The 19,879-nt window shown below is 35.7% G+C and overlaps 1 protein-coding gene across 1 annotated transcript in view; it reads left to right on the top strand.

The window, feature by feature from the left end:
- Nucleotides 1-19,879, top strand: part of RP1 (RP1 axonemal microtubule associated) — a 114,805-nt gene that overhangs the window by 90,699 nt on the left and 4,227 nt on the right. Inside the window, 9 exon segments of the mRNA XM_032713021.1 lie at nt 1,572-1,741; nt 7,937-8,156; nt 8,857-9,011; nt 10,690-10,903; nt 12,218-12,408; nt 14,131-14,188; nt 14,191-14,286; nt 14,289-14,339; nt 19,620-19,771. Of these exon segments, the coding sequence (XP_032568912.1) occupies nt 1,572-1,741; nt 7,937-8,156; nt 8,857-9,011; nt 10,690-10,903; nt 12,218-12,408; nt 14,131-14,188; nt 14,191-14,286; nt 14,289-14,339; nt 19,620-19,771 (1,307 nt within the window).

The raw sequence follows: 19,879 nt of genomic DNA, 5'->3' as shown, positions 1-19,879 counted from the left end.
CTGTGTTCCTGGGACAGCCTTGAAAATGGGGCATGGTTGAACAGGATAAGAGATTCAGGGCTATGATGGGAGTCTTTGTAAAAATTTGAAGCTCCTTATAAACCCTCAGAGTGATCAGGAACAGCAAAAGCTCAAACCATGCTTGACTTCACCAAGTGTGACACCCTGAAGAGTACCACATGCCAACTTGGCACAAGGAGATAAAATTCAAAGCTGGCACACATATCAAACAGCAAAAGTTCTCATTAGGCAAAGTGTGGATCTTCCACACTCTACATCTGACTCATTCCTGGAAATGACCTCAAAAAAAAGTTCAAATGGAAGGATCCTTTCAGCTAGTGTTTAACTCAGAAGACTGACTGTGAGATGTGTATTTGCCTGCTGTTTTATAGCTGAGCCCAGAAGAGTCAGGGAACAGTCAGATGTAATGCAGAAACACGTTCTATAAAAAGGGGAAAAACAAAATTAGCTAAAGAAAAAAGGTGAAAAAGAGGGAAAATTATAAATCAAGGAAACCAGATCAGGTTTTCATCCAGTCTCCATCTCCAAGCAGGAGGAGGAAGAAAAAGGTATGAAACAAGTACACAGTACTGCAAGAAAAAAAATCACATCCAATTTAATTCTGAATTGAATTATTCTAAAATTTATTTTATCGACATATTGTTTTGTAGGCTTACACACAAACATGAAATAGTTCTCTTTTATATTAATGCGATTAACAAATTATCATATTTTCATAGTACTCCCCACAGTCTAAACATAAGTTTTTGATTTCCTTCTACTGTTAAGTTCCTTTTGCTATGCAGAATCAAGTATCTTTTCAACACATAATTCATTTAAATTCAGGGGATGATTTACCTTCAAGCACTAAGTAACTTCCTAACCTATACTGTCCATCTACTACACTGTATTTTTCCCACACATGGCATAGCTTCTCAGTTGCATTCTGCAGGTCACCCGATCTCTGAAAGGCCTAAGCCATGAGCTGAGGTCAGTGCAAACATCTCTTCAGAATTACCTAAATTTTGTATTCAACTCTAGTGAATAATTTGATCTGACAAATGAGCAGACCGAACATGACAAATCAGCTTAGAAAAATTGTAGAAAAAGAAGTTTCATTGCTTAACTAGTAGTGTATCAGCCAGCATGTCTTACAAAAAGATCACATACAAGTCTTTCAGAATGTTAGTTTTCTTTTTCATGTTACATAAGAACATTCTAATTGAAATGTATTAGAATAATTACTTTATTAAAGCAACTATTTTGTTATAAAGAATGCAAAAAAACCCCACAACAACAGCCTAGGCAGAGTCTTTTTCCTGCTTCCTTAGTTTTAATTTCTGCTTTCATACCCACTTCGACAATTGTCTTGTGTTTATCAAGTCTAAGTGATACTTATTGTCAAGAAAAAGAATGTCGACCAGTCTATTTTTATTAAATAGGATGCAAGTTCATGGTAATCTTTAGATTCTTTGTTGTAATAGTAACAAAAGCATCCATTGCTCTCTACCGTTGACACTAAAAATGTTTAATTGATACATTGATATTAAAGATGTCTTTATTTTATTTAGCACAACGGTGGAGAGTGCAGGTTAAAACAGATGGAGATTCCCCAGAGCCACAGGAGTGTAAAAGGACCCTTGTGATTTATGGCTCAAAGGGCAAAAGTGATGAGCTTCTGCTTTCTCCACAAACCCCTGGCTATGTGTGCTTTCTGCCCAGAGCAACTGATGAATTCACTGTAAGTCATAAACATACACTACTACACAGACCTTACCATGACATTGCTGTCAAGGTGACATATATATATGTGTGTGTATGTGTGTATGTGTGTGTGTGTGTATACAAAACTAGAGACATATATATACAATGTTACTTTGGTAAAAAAATGATACAATTATTTACAAAGATGGAATGACACAAGTTTAGGTCTTGGGTCATCTCCTGTTGGTAGTCCTGTTCTACTATAGCAAGCTCCAATGTTCTCTTTGAATTTTCAGTGCCTTCAAGGGCAGAAAATGGACCCTGCATTTACCGGCTCGTCTTGCAATTTTTTTCTAATTCCCTAAAGACTCCTGAGCTGAAGTTCATTGAAAAGGCCATACATAATTATTTGTGAATGCAGAAGATGAAGGATTGGGCAGCACTCCCAGGGGAGTTCAATGGGCTTTGTTTTCCTTTATTTCCATCTTTGTAAAGTAGTATCCACTCTCCCCCAAGATAGTTCTGTCTCTCAGGCCAGCAGGCAGAGAATTTTTCTGGATAGTAATAAATCACTGGAGAATGCATTCATGCATATAAAAGTGTGATGAACTCTACAGCAATAGATTACATATGGCCACTATTAAAATCAACCCTAACACAGTCCTGACTGCCTGTACACCCAACACACATGCTGCTGCTTTGAGAGGATTCATCTGAGACATCTTTTTAATGTTCAAATTCTGTCCTGGCTTTCTTGGCTAAGTCACTGCAAATTCTGTTGATTGGCAGGAAGTACAGCTTCTAGCCAGTAAGATGAGAGAAATAGCTTGCAATTCAAGTCAGTTTTATACAGCTCAGGAAGACTTTTCAATGGCTGCAATAAACATTCTGAAAACAATGCAAGAGTACATTTTGAAAATTATGCCAAAGCTTTCATTGTAATGACCCCATCCAGGCTGAATTTTTAGTTTAAATAACAAGCTAAAGCAATTTAGGAACTTTATGGGGAGTAAATGAGAAGATAAATAGCATTTCTTAAAGACAAGAAAGCAGCTGCTTATCAAAAAACACAAGAAACACACTGAGCAACAAAAGACGCTTCAGAACTGAAGAAGTCAGTAGAGGCAGAATCTGTCTACAGAGCAACCACACCAGCTGATTGAATTTTAGGAAGCATCATTTCATAAAGTAGACCTTTGCTGCACCCAACAAGTTGGTAATTTCTCAAATGGCATGTATTCCTCTTTGAGGCTGCCTTACTTCAATGATTGGTACCAGGAGAATGATAGTACCAATGATTGGTACTAGGAGAAACTAGTAATGCTGGGTGTCAGTCATGGTTGTCCCTCATAGTCCACTATCCTAGGTGCCACAGTACCTTAACCATCATACCCTTCCACCCCAGCACCTTTGTGAATGCTTGTTTAGACTTTGGATTGGCTTTGGGTTAGTGTTTATATTTTCCCCATAGATATTTGTGTCCTTGTTTTTATTGCTTTGTATGAAGGAGTTAATACTATTTGAGCATTATTTACTGCACATGAAATTTTATCTCTTTGGCATATTGCTTATAGCACAGCTTACAGAATAAGCAGGTCTGATACAAAGGGTCATTTGGGGATTCCCCATAAATACTTTCATATCTTCTTTAGGTGGTTGAGCTAATAAACCCAGTTTCTTTTTGCTCTCCCTTTCTTTGTTCTTACTAAGACTATGCAAAAGAACGCAGAAGCTTTGCTCATGTTTTCTCACTGTAGCAGCAGGCTGGAGACGAGCATATCACAAGGAAGACAAGCTGTGAATTCAGCTTTCAACAAGCAGAAGTAAATGAACTTTCAACCTCCCCCCAAGATCCTAGTCCTAGACAAACATCCTTAACAATACAGTGCAGTAAAAAGAACAACAGGTTATGTGCTATAAGCAGCTCACATAGTTTTGAAACAGTAAGCTAAATTTTGGTCTCAGAGATACATTTATTGAACACTGAGGACAGAAAGACACCTAAATTCCTGATTTTCCAGGTGCTCTCACACAAGTATATGCACAGATGTGTATCACATTCAGAATGATTATTCGATCCAAAATATGTCCAATCAAATCCTATGAAAGAACAGGTGTAGTTTAATTGCACATAGCAAGCATAAGGAATGAATTAAAAGAGAAAATAGCAGCATGCTATGAGGTACAGTTGGGTTTCAGTGGTCTCAGAAATCTATAGCATAATGTTTGAGCAGCTTAAATAAGAATAACTTAATTAGAACACCTTAAGTTTAAAAAATAAATTTAGAATAGGTGAATGTGTCAACGTATGAGATTTGATTGAAGATAGCATGGCAAGAAATGACTAAAAGTTTTTGTCCTTGATAGTCTGGTGATGGTAAGAATCAATTGTTGACCTCACATGGAATAAGCAGATTTGTAAAGTATATAGATCTTTCTCCCAGTCATCTGTGTTTCTTGATTGCATGCAGAGTAAGCTTGCCAGAACATGTCTTTGGAGAGTCCTAGTGTATTGTGCACATTCTCTTATTCAGAGAACTATAAAATGCGAAGATACATCACTGACAGATTGTGAGATTGGGATCCCTAAAACTACTCTTCAAACACTAGCACAGGTAGTACAAAATGAGCAGTAGAGCTCTGCAAGTAGGACTGTTTGTAAATACACAGTAAATATGGAATTTATTTTGTGTTAAGAACCATGAGGTGACAGAAAGTTTCAAATCACATAATACAATACTCCATGGTGTTTTACACAGTATGAGATGATGTTCCAAACAACAAACAGCAGGACTTCTAGAGTATATGACAGAAGGCTCTTCATCTGAATTCAGAGTGCTTTGACCAAACCTTATTAACTAGAATAATTATGGGTTTTTTTTCCTTTTTTTTCCTTTCTTTTTTTTTTTTTTGCAGGGAAAAGAATTGAAAAGAATTAAAAAGAATCTAATTTAAATGTACCCCCAAACAGTAAAATTTACAAAGCTTTGATTACATTAGGCATGATGTTTTTGATAACCCTGTGTGAATCAAAAATAAAAGATTTAAAATGTTATGAAACCATCTTCATCTGTTACCTGTCTCTAAGATATTCAAAAGTCCAGTGGCTTGTCAGAGCCTCCTCTTGATTATGAGACTGCTCCTTTCAGTCATGTGATAGAAAAGTAGTGTGTTTAGTATGTGACAAATCACATCCAACTCACCTAAATTTCAAGTTCTGAGTATTACATAAAGCTGCTCAAGAAATAAATATGGAAACATTAATTAGGAAGTTATATAATAATGAACAGGGTAAAGTGTCCTCTCGCAAATAGTCTACAAATTTAAAATAAAGATATATACTTTGATATACACTGATAGACTTTGTGATGGATTATAAGTCTATCTCTGCTTCGAAGTTCATATTACTTCAATTAATAGACATCGAAGGAAAGGCAAATTATGGGATCAAGACAATATGCATATTTCAAAGAAAAACTGTCCATATTAAATTGCTCAGAAAGGATACGAAAATGATTTAATGGTAGCACTGTGTTACAATGATAGAGCTGAACAAAAAAGACTTGTACTGCCAGAACTGCGGGGAAAAACAAATCCCTGAAAAAAAAAGGGAAATCTAATAAACTCAGTTGAAAATAGTTGGTGCTTAATTCCACAGATCGTAAACTGTAATTAGTGGTTTCTGGTTCAAAGGCAGTCACAGAAATAAATGAAGTTGTGATTCTAGAAACAAAAGGGACAATTGTGGGTTTTAAATAGCCTGTCCTGTATTCTGGGATTATTTTCATATATATCTCATCTGTGCATTTCCTACAAGGATTTTAGCACATGTATTTATGGCAACTTAGAAACCAATAGAATTTCAAATTTGGGTAGCAGAAGGCAAAGTAAAATGTGAGGTACAGCTTACCTTGTCACATAAAAATAACCAAGTCCTGTACTTTTGCAACTCCCAAACAGAGAGCTTTGTGAAACAAGTTGTTCAAGCAGTTAGAGTAGCTGTGTGTTAGTCATGGGGGTCCAAGTACAACAAAGAAAATCTGCAGGCCGTAATTTTAAAAGTCTGTAGTCTGGTTTTGACAGAGAAGAAGCAATAATTTTGTTGCCTGTGAAAGGATCATAGTTTAGATGTGCACTCTCCTCTCAATGAACCCAAATAATTCCCATTCAGCTTAATAAGGTGGAATGCATATTTTACAAGGGATTAGTCCACTTAGTCCACCATAGCTAATGATACATAGCTAATGATATCCTTTGCAACACAGACAGCATGAATGAAAAAATCTTGACATGAAATTCTGCCCATGCATTTCCCTTTTCATAGTGCAGCAGTGGAGACCAAGTCAGGAACAGCCTTAAGTTCTGTAAGCATGAATGTGTACAGACAGTCAGGGCAGGTTAGTTTTGGAGAGAGGACAAATCTAATGCCCTCTTCAGTGTAAAACCAATGCTGTGTGACTGTTATGAGTGCTGTGGAGGTACAGTTCAGGAGCTGAGAGGTTCCATGCAGCCTCGGGACTCTTACATAGAAAATAGGAAGCATTTCTTCCCTGGTCCTTAAAGAATATTGAAAATTTGTAGGAGTGGCATGCCAATCACTTATAATACTTACCTTGAGAAATTCAGACTGAAAGGGATCTTTTAAGTCAACAAGTGCAGATCCTTCTTACCAAAGGCCTCTCTTCATAAGTTCTACAGTTCAAGTTCCCGTAAAATGGTTTGGGCACGTTGCTTTATTTTCAGTTCAGTTCCTCCTCATACTCTGATGTTTTACTATTTCTTATTTGCATAACAGTTATTAATGATGGTGGCCAAGTCTTCCAAAATTATAAACCCACATTTTTTATATGGTTCCTCTCTAGTAAGAATAAGGTAGCTGATGCTTCCCTACATGTATATGTCCACTGTGCAAATACACATGAACTACCTTTAAGCAAGTGAGGTCAGCAGTGAAGGGTTGTCAAATTCAGAGGTCTGTTGAGAAGCAGAATAAATCATCTGTTAGGAGGTCTGTGCTCTATTTCAGGAGCCAATCTGCTGCTGATGCTGCTAATCCCAGGACATGACTGTGCAAGACTAACTTCAATTTGTTGCTGTGATGTTATAGGGTGCACAAAGGATTTACTTCCTGGAAAGTCACCAAATCTTATGTTGTGACAGGTGTGAGAAAAAAAACCAAACAAACAATATGGGAGGAGAACAAGGCCACTGGCAACATTTCCTGATTTGGTCCTTCTTAAAAATAATTGTTACCTTTTAAAAATAACAGTTCTGTGTTGTTTCACTCAAAAATCACTTTCCACCCAATCCTTCTTGCAGTTTCCCAGTGAAAGGTTGCCACTGTTCAGAAAACTTATCAAGCAGTGGTTAATGTCATGCAGATCATTAGCACTTCATGCAGTTTAACCATCCCAGTTCCCACAGCTCTAGGTTGGATGGTTTAAGAAGCCCACAGTCATCAATTAGTTATTGAATTTCCCATATGTAGTATTGGAACAGGACTCTGTTGTCCTGCAGAGTTATTTCTGTGACATTCATGATTTATTTTTTATTCAGCAATATCTCCTCTCTTTTACAAAGAATTGGTTGTAAAGTAGTGTCATGTTCTAAACCAAATCATTTAGCAAATGGGAATTTAGTTAAAACTTTCTAAAATTTCTTCACCTAAAATTAAAACTCATTGAAAATTTCTTCACCAAGCATTGGAACATGCTGCCCAGGGCAGTGGTTGAGTCATCATCCCTGGAGGTACTTAAAAGATGTGTAGGTGTGGCACTCAGAGCCATAGTATAATGGTGGGCTTGGCAGTGCTGGGTTAATGACTGGACTTGATGATCTTAAAGGTCTTTTGGAACCTAAATAATTCTGTGATTCTAGGCTCATAGTAAACATTATTAAACTAATACCTCACTTGACTGCTGATATTAGAACCTTTAGTTGTAAGCTAATACTCTCTCTATCCAGTAGGGTCACAGCTTTATGTTAGATCTGTCTAAAGTGTCTAAACACACAGGTCTTTCTAATTTTAACCTTGACTCACTAATAAGGGAGAAAATCTCACCCATGATCATACCATGAAAAAAAGGTATGATTCTCTCATCCCATATATCTCAGCCTCAGATTCAACTTTTCCATTGGTTAATGTTAAATTTAGGAATTCTACACAGGGATTTGGGAAAATCTCTGTAAGTGAACCAGGCTTGACAGCACATTCTTATGCTATTTGTTGCAGGTTGAGACTGGAGATCTGGGAGACGTATACAAGATTCGAGTCAGCTGTGATGATGTGCCAGGCTTTGAGGGTTGGCATCTGAAGTCTTTTTGCTTAGAAGAGTTACACACAAAACAAGAGCTGAACTTTGACTGTAACTGCTGGCTCACTCTTAACAGAGAAGACAAGGAGCTGGTGAAAGAATTCCCTGCAGTCACCAAGGACCAGAAAACTTTACCAGGTAAAACCACCAAGATACAAACACTGTAAATTAACTGCTTCAAAATAAATCGATGCCACAGATATAATACGGTGCTTTGTCTGGATATCTTCAGTGGCTCTATTGCAACCTTCTTCATATATGCACTACAAGAATGCTGACCACTTAAAAAATTTTAATTTTCCAGTTAAGTTGCATGTTGAGTTTTACAGTTGCTAACTCTTCTGCCTGATTCTCAATGTGAAAAATTGAACACTATAATTATGCTTTTTAAAGAAAAGCACAGGTTCAAAGCCATGGAAATTATTTGTTGTAGAGTTACTATTTAATTACTACTCAATAGCTTATAACAGATTTACTTACTAACATAAGTGTCAGAAGAAACCCTCATTTTACAAAAAAGATAATTCAGTTTCTAACAGACCCTGAACTAACTCAGATGAGTTCTTATTTTCCAGATCTTGCACAATAAAACAGAATTGGGTAGAATTTATCCATATTTTAGTAGCTTAAGCTACAGAAGTCTAAATTGTCCAATTTCCTTCAAATTTCTAGGAAAATTAGTAGAAAGTCTTCTTTGAGCTCAGCATTACAATCTTTGAATAGCAGATTTTTTGGTAGCTGCAGAAATAAAAACAAGCAGTAGTCTAACTCTGTGTTGCTGTTTTATTTTAAATATACCTTGTACTTAATCAGCTTTTTTTTTTCTTTTTCTATACAGTCTGTAAGTATGTTGTCTCTGTGCATACTGGTGATCGCTGGGGAGCAGAGACTTTTGCAAATGTTTATATCACTCTCTATGGCAAAAGAGGGGACACAGGTGTGAGGAAACTTCATACATCTTTAACAAAAGGAAGAAAATTTCAAAGAAATAAGGTAATGGTACAAAAATGTGGTCTTACATGTGCAGGGGTTAGCATTGCCTCAAGTGTCATTTAGTACCCGCTCTGAATACATCTGGCTACAGGTAGGCAAAAATTTTGAAACATTCACAGAATTTATCTTCCAGATATTCACAACAGACCAATTTCCGTGTTATTTAGTTCTTGTAGAAGAACATTGCCACATGACTTACTAGTCAGTAAATTTAGACAAGAGAAAAAAATTCCACTTAGAGAAGAGAATGCACATAAAAACAGTGTTTCTGGATGACCAAAAGCAACAGAATTCTTCTCTTGTGAATTAGACTTTCTTATTAGAGGTTCCTTCACTGAACATTGAAGTTTGAAAAAACTCACTGCCAAAATGTACATTGTCAAGTACAGGTTTAAATTTCTGTGAAATTATTTTATTAGACAATTACTACAGCACTTGTTAGGGTAAAAGTGGAATCACTAATGGACTGAAATAATTTCTAAATTTCATTCCTGTGTATTTCTCAGAACTATGCTTATATAGAGAAGATATCACTCTGTTGTAATTATTTTAATTTATATTCATGCACGGATTTATTTCCTAAAATATCTTAATTATCAAAGTTAATGATTTCTGCTCACAATCTGCTGTTGGGTTCTAACTGTTATTAGAAAAAAAGAAAGAATTTTTTTGTCATATGAAAGTACTTTTAATGTTAGTAGCAGAAAATCTGCTTCAATACTTTTATTTAAAAAGTAGCATAAGACTCTGGCAGCTACTGTATCTTTTAGAGATCAGTTTGCTAATATGTTCTTTTCAATTGCTCTGACATCCAGTTTAGTAAGTTCCTACTATTGAATTAATGTTTTATTGGAATTATGCTGTTAATGATAATCCTAGACATTGCTGTTTAGCTCCAGTCATTCATAACTTTCTAACTTTTGCCAGCTACCATCAGATCCATCTGGCCCTAGACTGGGCCTTATATGGAACACCTGGCTTTCTTACAAAACAAGTAAAAATTTAGTGGGCCATGTAATTTGTTTCTTTGCATTTCACATTTTTCATTTTCTTGTTTTTGTGGTCCCTATTCTCCTCCACTGCTCATTGAGTTTACTTCTCTTTTGTCTTCCTCTGCCTTTTCCATACTGCTTCCCTTCCCATCTCTTGTCTTTTACTCTTCACTTTCATCTTAACTTCCTCCTCTCTATTCCTTACCCTTTTCTTCATTCTGTAAGGAAAACAAAAAGACAGGCTTTTCTGACTATTGGAGAAGAATTTAACATCTATCTTGGTGTGAATACACTCTTTTTAGATATATATCTATGTTTGTACGATAAGTTTTAGAAACTAGAAATGCCCTGAAAGATAGAAATTTGATTACAACCAGACTCTTGTCATAACTGTCTGACTGTCAGAAGGTTGACAGTTTCATATTACATTTTAATGTAATATGAAATGATTGATGCAATGATCCATATTGTCCAAAGATCAAATGAAGTTACAATGATGAATGTAGGATTCAATGATAGGTATTATCAGTGTGAGCTTTCTTAGATTCAGAGGGGAGATGTTATGTTAAACGTTACAAAAAATCAGTCATAAGTTTTAAATCCTTGCTGAATCCAGACCTATATTTTCCCTGAAGTTCAAGAATATTTGGGTCAAAATTCTGTTTTATTATTTCCCTGTTTTTCAGGTGGATTCATTTTTGGTGGAAGCTGTTTCTCTGAGTCATTTGCAAAAAGTGGTCATAGGACATGATGGAGAAGGCTATGGGGCAGGGATGTACCTCAAGATGGTAACAGTCAAAGAATCACAAGATTCAGACAAAGAATGGGTCTTTCCATTGTGGAATTGGCTTGATACTCATTTGGGCTTATGTGAGACTGTTTGTGAGATTGTAACAATTGGTAAGTTCTGTAAAACTGACTTGACTGTTATATACATATATATGTTTGGCTACAGCTCTTTCAGACCTCTATAATATGCTCATTTTATTGAAAATGTGAATTTCAGTTTGATCTTATGTTATAGTAAAGCCACATCCGATAAGGTCAAAGTTGATATAATTCCATTTTATCAGTGTGCTGTGTATGAAACACTTTCTTTCCAAATTAAATATAGCACGTTGCAAAGAGAGATTTAAACAGAGCTTGGGATGTGCGCCTCATGGGGATAAATAGCTTAAATTTTATGCATCACTTTTCAGCTTGGGATCTCACTTGAAATCCAAAGAAAAGTTAATTCAGTGAAATGAGCCTAGTCTTTACCTGTGGTATTATTTCACAGCATGAAGGTGTATGCTCAGTTTCTGCTCGTTTCAAAATTACTACTACACCACAATTTGTGCAAATCTAAACCTGGATGTACTTGGCAAAAGAACACTTATAGCAGGACCTTTAGTGTTTTAGAACTAGTAAAAGATTTCTTCCTTCAATCCTGTGAAAACAATTCAGTGCAAAGAAAATGAGATACAAAATTTGTCCAGAGGGAGTAAGATAGCTTAAAAATACAAGGTGTCCATGATACATGACAGATATGCGGGTATTCAGTTGTGTGGTTTTTCCAGGTTGTAGAAAGTACATTTTTCTGAGCTATTCCTCTCCAGTAAACAATTTTCCTTTCCCCCAGAATGGTTAAAACAGAATTAAAATGAAGAATAACAGTAATTAATGAAGAAAAAGAGAGGGACATAGTAATATTGATCCTCTGAGGATCTGGCAAATAATTTTGTGTGTTTTTTATTGACTTTCAGTCACACCATTACAGCACATATTATACTGCTAGGTAAGATCCAGTTATGAGTGAAGTTCATTAGAATTGTTCATTTTGCATTAGGTGCCTACATGCTACGTATGGTTAGTGCTCCTAAATGATAAATTAGTTTTAGTAACATTGATTACTTTTTTGAGAACAATTGCTTAGACCTCTAAAAGGTAACAGAACATTCCGTTAGAAATTACTTCCAAACATGACAAGGAAAACTCGTTGGCATCAAAAAATTGCATTTGGAACTAAATTCTAAACACAGAAAGAACATTAAGCAGTTAAATTCTTGGGGGAAAAAAAAGTTATTGATGTGTTATTCTTAGTGAACAGTTGCTATAGATATAACAAAACCTGCAAAAGGAGCTTTGCTTGTGTTCTGTAAAGGCTATGGTCCTGCTACATTATGCCATTCTCTCATGCTGTCATCTTTCCTTTCTCTTTGATAATTTTTAAAGGTAGAAGATTGACTCTTAGTCCTAAACTGCCCGAAGTCAACACGAAATCATCAGGTCTCTGGACAATGGTTATCACTGGGTCTGACTTGAGCAATGAGGAGGATCCAATACGCCTTTCTTTTATCTTCTACGGCAATCTGAGTTGCAAAAAGTTACCACTTCAAGTCACGGGGAAAGCAATGCAGATCAAAGTACTTCAACCTTTCTCTATTGCAAGAAAAGCCCATGAATCTTGTAGCCAATAACCCACTTAATTCTGAGATAAATTGTTTCTTTAAACTAAACTACCAAATTGATTTTTAAGTCCTCTGTGTAGTTTGGCACAGGTCATTACTTTTGTTTGTAGATAGCAATGTTTTAACAAGGGTTTTTGAATGAGCAGATCCTCCCAGTGTCTCATACTGAAAATGTTTAAGTAAGCGAATTGGTCTCTTGGTGGATATCACAGTATATACCATGCTGCATGTACTGATTTACAGGCTTTGTTGGTCTCACAACAGTAAGCAATTTGTAAGCATAAAATATGCCACATGATACTGTAGAGCTTTTGGGGCTAATGATGGGGAAGGAAGAATCACTACTTCCTCATGAGTGGAAGAGAAGGGTTAGACACTGGTCTCCTCTCTGTGGTGACCAATGACAGGATCCAAGGGAATGGCCTGAAGTTGCATCAGGGAAGATTTAGGTTGGATATTAGAAAAAGGTTCTTCACCCAGAGGGTGGTTGGGCACTGGAAAAAGCTCTCCAGGGATATGGTCACAGCACCAAGCCCAACAGAGTTCAAGAGGTATTTGGACAATGATGTTGGGCACATGGTGTGACTCTTGGGGATGGTCCTGTGCAGGGCTAAGTGTTGAACTAGATGATCTTGTGGGTCCTGTCCAACTCAGCATATTCTGTGATTTTGTGATTCTATGATAAATGGGATGAAGCCTACAGAAAGTTTATTTTTCTCTTTTATGTAACTTATTCATCCCTGCCACCATGTTTCTCTGAACAAACTGCTTTTTCTAGAATGGTTTCTCTCTCTTTTTTTTTTCCATGTTATTTATTGTCACCTTCTTTTTCTTCTTGGTGATTGAGCTAAAGAAATAATTGTTGGGTTTTGAAGATCCACTTTAATGAAAGAGGAACAGACTAGACTAGCCACAACATGATCCAAAATGAAGAGTACTCAGAAGGTTTTCCTAAGTTCTTTCCGAGAATCTCTGGTAAATGCAAAACATAGTATGAAACTGGAAGTGCCCTGTCAGAGGAAAGGCTGAAGTCAGGTCACATGCACTTCTACTATCTGGGCAGTATTTGAAAGGAAAGAGCAGAGGAAAGAATATGAGAAATAGTGAATAGGAAGAGGAAAAGACAAATTCTGTTTTTTTCCTTTTTTTTCCCCATAGAGGGAAAAAAATAATTTTGAGCCAATATTTATAGTATCTGAGGCCTCCTCTACCTTCACTTACTCGAGAAATGTTATGTCATAGAGATGTTGCATTATCCCCAGTAGAACTAAAGTAGCTCTCCTTTGAATTTATAGTTAATTGCACCATTTTTATACTACAAGTTGTAAGAGATATTTCTGATAATGTTCAAAATTAAAAATCAACCAAAGCTTCTGTGCCTGAAAATAGTTTACTGAATCAGTGTAATATATATGAGCACTACGCCTTGTTCTAAGTACAAATTTCAGCAGTGACTGCTATTGCTTTTTTCCTGATATCAAACCTCAAGCATTCTGTCTCCTCATTCACATTACTAAATCAATTTTTTATTGACTAGAAAGGGGAAAAATAGTACTAGTTATAAATCTGCCCCAATTCTTTAACTACTGAAGCTTTTTCAACTGTTGCATACAGCTACCAACTACATTTGTTCTGGCACAATTAAAATGAGATCCATTCTTTCTTTTCCCCACATAGGATGAACTGGCAGATATTGGTTCAATATACAAAGTTCAGGTAACTGGCCCACATAGTGAGCTAAACAGCCATGGCACTTAGATTTACTGCATATGAAACACACAGGCACAAAGGAAGAGATGTATTTAGCTTTTGACTGCTGGTTCAACCCTAAGGAAGAAAATGTGTGGAACTGCCAGCTCTCTATGCAGATCAGGAGCCTTTGCCCGGTAAGCTATGATCTTTTTTGATACTGGGGTCAGGATCTGTCTCTGGAATACCAGTATATCTCTTTTGGGCCTAAAATACTGTGTGAAGATTTCCATAAGTATTTGATATTAAGGAATATAATGATTTTATACATGCATTTATAACAGAAGAAAGCTGAGAAAACAGAAATCATTGGTAGGAGGATTATGACAGATGCTCTAACTGCTGACACCAAACATAGTATTTGGCTTCTTTCATGTTAAATGATGTTCCAGTTTTAGCTCTTGATTATTTATTATCTCTTCATATTAACACTATGTCAGATGAAGGTGTGTACAAAATATCACCTACTCTGTGATATTACCTGTATCTTCTTATTCACAAAGAAATATAAATGACCTACAAACATAGCAAATTTTTTAAGAATGAATGAATTGCAAAGATCCCCTACAAAGCAAAGGTAGAATTCTTAAAATGTGTTACAATTAGCCAGCAAAGAGATATCCAAAAATTTCAATTGCACTAGTGTTTTATTGGTGTCAATGAGAAATTTATAATACAGCAAGTAATATTCTACAAAAGTATATATTAAGTTACATGTTAGTAGCACATGTGAATGGTATGATGCCAGAGAGATGATTAAGTGCTTTCTGCCACTCCCTCCTGGAATATGCTGAGGAACAACCAATTGCATACTGATAACTTGATCACTAGTACTTAGGAACAGGCTTCCCATCTATCCAGCTCATTAGAATAAAGAGGATTGATCAGGATAGTAAAGATGGTATATTGAAGCTTTTAGTGCCACTAAGAGGTTTATTGCTAGACTTTATAGTACAAAGAGTGCTCTGCTTAAACAGAAACTAATAGAAAAAGGTGGAAGCAGCCCAGAAAAAGGAATAAGATAGACCACGTGAACTTTTCCACATCATTCTCTAAGGAATGTTCCCTAAATATTTCATCAAATTAAAAGATGAAACTTGAACACAAACACTGAAGAACTTTTAAATTTCTGGTTTAGTGTACGTTTACGTAATTTAAAAAACTTAGCCACATTGTATTTATTTACTGAAAAATCTTAAAATTTTAGAGTTTTGATCCATCAGCTAAAACAACAAAAACCGTTGGATGTTGAATGTATCGTATGTTGGATGTACAATCATGAATTGTAAGTAATAGTAATTCTAGAGACAGTTAAAAAGTTCTATTTCCTTAATTATTTATGAAAAAATGGGACAAATAATAAATATTGACCATTATTTTCTGAATGCAACTTGTTAAATTTTTAACTACATATAAAAAAATCCAGAAATTAAAAAAAATAATTCTAGAATACAGTCCTCAAAGCCTCTATTATGCTAAGAACCAAATGGAGATACATTATTCTGATGTGTAAAGCAATTAATTTTTGAGGTATATTAGAAAATTAGGGTTTTTTCTTGGAAAACTTCTGGTAATAGATGTGTATATGCTTTCTCTCAAAAATTATTCCATAGATGGGAGTATCTGCTAACCTAGGAAGTTTCTCACAAACTATTTGTGGAGTCCAGAGATCTCCAACGGAGTTGTTAATATCAGTTTTATTCTCTGCGACCCCAATACTAATTCAGCCTAAAATTTGTGTCAGCTTCTTCCTTATTTTCAGTTTCATTCCTAGACACCCTCCCAAAAAAAAAAAGAAGAAAAAAAAGAAAGAAAAGAAAAGTATTTAATCTCCTATCTTAATTTATGGAGTGACCAAAAAAAAAAAAAAGAAGAAAAAAAAGAAAGAAAAGAAAAGTACTTAATCTCCTATCTTTAATTTATGGAGTGTTTTTTCCCTTTTTGAATGAGCATAATGTGATCACTTTCACTCTGTAACAGAACTTTTATCAACAGGACTTGGAAGAGACAAAGGATGACAAGGTTGAACAAAGCAGTTGTCTTAGTAGATCTTTGTTGCTTGGGTATGTCATTCGTCTGGTAGAATGGTCCCAAACTCATTCTAAAAACTATTACCCTATTTCCCAGCATCTCTTTTGTGTTATGACTCCTTTCATAGGGGTTACGTTGTATACTGTTATTTCACTTATATAGTACAAAATTAATGGGAAATATTTGTTATGACTGCACTGAGCTTTAAATTATGCATCAATAGATTCAGCAGATTCAGCTGAAAATACTGACTCAGGAAAAACACGAGATACATTCTTAGTTTTCAGAGCCTATGTCATTTGAATATTACTTGTGTGATTAATGCTAATGTCGTGATTATATATATTAATGATTCTGGACAAAATCAGCAAAAGATGTGAGTGCTGTGATTTCTAATCCACCCCAAATGAGTGATCACACCTGTGGACCAAATTCTTTTGATCTTATTCACTCAAGTATCCTTTTGACTCCAATGAATCTGCTCATATGACCCAGTTATACAGATAAGGCAACACTCTACATGAATAATACAGAATCTTACCTTCATATACTAACTCCCCTGAAAGCAAAAATGCCATTGGTAAATGCTAAGGTGTCACCTGGACAGCTCATGTGCTTTCAATTACCTGGAACTCCAGCAAGAGCAAGTCTGTGTAGCTACGTTGACTTTAATGCAGTTATGTTGCCTCTCTCCTGGCAGTGCACATTTAACTGCCTCAAAGAAAGGAATGAGATACATTAGGGCCCCAGTTTCAGAAAACTCTTGTTTTACTTCTTGTCATCAAACATGAGTGATACTATCAATTACAAGTACTTTCCCAGCCCTTAGTTTAAATTATTAAAAAAAAAAAAATCCCAGGGGAAGTCCCTGAAGTGAATAGTGCTGCAGTGAAATAAAGCTACTTTTCAGCAAACAGATTTTCCCAGCCTTCTTCACCATGTAGTAAAAGATAAGGAGAAACAAAGATATTTCAGAAGTTTATTGCAATGAGCACACTTTTATTAGCAGATTGATAACAGCCCTTATTATTTAATGAATACTTTTAGATATTAATTTTACAGTCAGTATGCAAACCCACTCTTTAATACGCTTAATCCAGTTATGTGACCTCTTCGTTTTAGATATATAAAGAAATAGCTATATAAGATGTCACAATATTTGAATTCAGGCCTTTTGATTATAACACTCAGTATGAATAGCACCAACTTGTGAAAAGAGCTGTAAGAAAAGCTTAAAAATAAATATCCTCAGAACATTTTTTTTCTCCCTGTTTTCCTATCACCTATGCAGGAAAAAAAATGACAGCTTTAGCTTCTGGGTGCAGGGAATCATTCTCAAACCTACTAGAAATTTCTTATAATTACATCTTTTTAAAGAATGTGCACTTTGGTTAAATTGGGCCATTTCTAATTTGGAATAAATTTGATTGAAGAAGCAAAATGTCCTGAAAATATCAGATGTTTCTAGGATGTATGCTTAGATATTCATGTATCCTATGAGGTGTTTTAGACCGAAATAAGTGTCTCAGACTTAAATAATGCGTATTCAGTGCTCTCTGGCTTGAACCATCAATTGTGAAACTGAAAGTCCTTCTTAGTTTCTCCTTGGTTTCATGTCTGTCTAAAGCATCACTCTCCTTCTTTGCACACATGACTCTTCTGGGAAAGCAGTTGTTGTAGAGCCATCCAGGTTCCAGGTAGGAACAAGTGGTGGAGTGAGGCTGGAAGACTTTCTGCTGCATGTAAATGTCACACAGTCTAGATGTTGTCTATGTTTTACTGCTCCAGTGATGAAGGTTGTGGGAGTTTGGGCTGATAGTGGTAGTCAAAGATAGCTCTACTTGTAAAATGTTGGATTTTAAGGCTGCTCAGTCCTTAAAAAAAAATCTGTCTTGGTGCTTGTTCAGGAGGTAATATAAGCATTCTTGAATACATTCTTGGTACATACGCATTGCTCATTACCCACATACTGAATGTGACTTTGCATTTTACAGTGGATAAAAATGTTTTCCTCCTTATTAAAAATACTAGAAAGGTGTGTTTTACAAACCTGTGTTGCTGCAAGATAATAGCTTTTTTTCTTAGGCTGAAGAAATGATGCTTGTGGTTGGAAGCACATGAACATTTAGACCATCTGACTCCTAACTTCTAGTGTCTACCTCTAGAATATATGAGAACCTATTATAGGTGTTTTCTATAGTACCTGCCTTTCCCTGCTGACTGCATAAGGATCTTATTCCTAATATAGCCACCAAAGCTAGATTCCTAAATTGACAACACCTGCTCATTACACAAATGAGCACAAATGAACACACTATACAAATGAAATTTATTATAACTTGAATAAGGACACACAACACCAGAAGAAAAAAAAACAACCAACCCCCAAAAACCCCTTCTTGTTTTTTTCCTGGACTCCTTCTTGTTAAAATGATGCAAATAACAATGAATATTGAGATTGTGACCTGTTTCTGTTTAAGTGTTTTCTTGTTCCTTGTTTCCATGAAAAACTCTGAAGGTAAAACAGGTCATTTAAAAAGTGAACATAGGAGTTTTCCATGAAGTTTCTTTAGTACTAATGCAATCTTGTCTCATCTGCATCACTTCCCTATGTACTGTGTTACAAAAAAGGCAAGGAAGCAGAAGCTTTCTATAGGGGTCATAGGTGTCTCTTCTAATCGCTATACTATGACCACAGATGAGAAAATCAGAAATGCTTTCCCTTAAACTCAAAGTTCACTTAGCTGACCTGGATTTATGTGTTATTGTGCAGTAAATGGAAGGTTCTTTGGAGTCTGATACAAAATGTGAGGAGGCTTTTATATTTATGTGTTAAAGCTGATATTGAAAGTATTTTTATGTCATCATTTCTGTTTCACATTAACAGATTTTAATTTAAGATTATTGTGATAGTATTGTTGTCTGACTAGTGAAAAATAGAAATAAAGACAAGGAAGGAAGTAACAAAGAAATATCAGTAAATAGTCTTAGAAAGAAGAACTCAGATTTCCAAAGAGGATGTAAACCTGACATTTTTCTAAGAAAGGAATTTTTTACTTTGGGGGATAGAGACAGTACACAGGAGATCCTGTGCCTCAAATAGCAGCCAGGAGTGCTGATTTTCTGGAAGTGGTATCAGAGCAGAACAAATCTGTATTCTGCAGATTGCCATACAGGGAGATATACAGGGGGAATATGTTTGGGTTATGTGTGTCACCAGGACTGAAGAAACCTGTACTCCTTGTTTGGTGATACAGTATGGGATCTGGATAAAATTTGCAATGCTTTCTACTGGGAATTGTTACATAATGCAGGTTTTGGGCAAGAAGAGAATGAGTATTTTCTCCTGCTGACTTTTTGAGTTTTTATGTCTATTTTTATTGAAGTTGTGGAATACACAATCCGTTTGCACACGGGAGACTTGAAGAAAGCAGATGCCACTGGTGAGGTTTATCTTTGTATACAAGGAGAAAAAAGTTACTCCGGGAAACGATGGCTTAACTCGAAAAAGAGTCTGATCACTTTGGCAAGAGGGCAGGTAAAACAATGAGGGAAAATGTAACTGAGTCTGTGTCTTTTTGTTAAAACTTATGTATACAGAAAGCCTTTCACGGACAGAGTATCAAAAATATTTAGGTTTTATATT

Source organism: Chiroxiphia lanceolata, chromosome 1 (genome assembly GCF_009829145.1).
Source record: "Chiroxiphia lanceolata isolate bChiLan1 chromosome 1, bChiLan1.pri, whole genome shotgun sequence".
Classification (NCBI taxonomy): Eukaryota; Metazoa; Chordata; class Aves; order Passeriformes; family Pipridae; genus Chiroxiphia; species Chiroxiphia lanceolata.
Note: the sequence above shows the minus strand (reverse complement) of the source record. Positions and strands in the feature narration are given on the sequence as shown.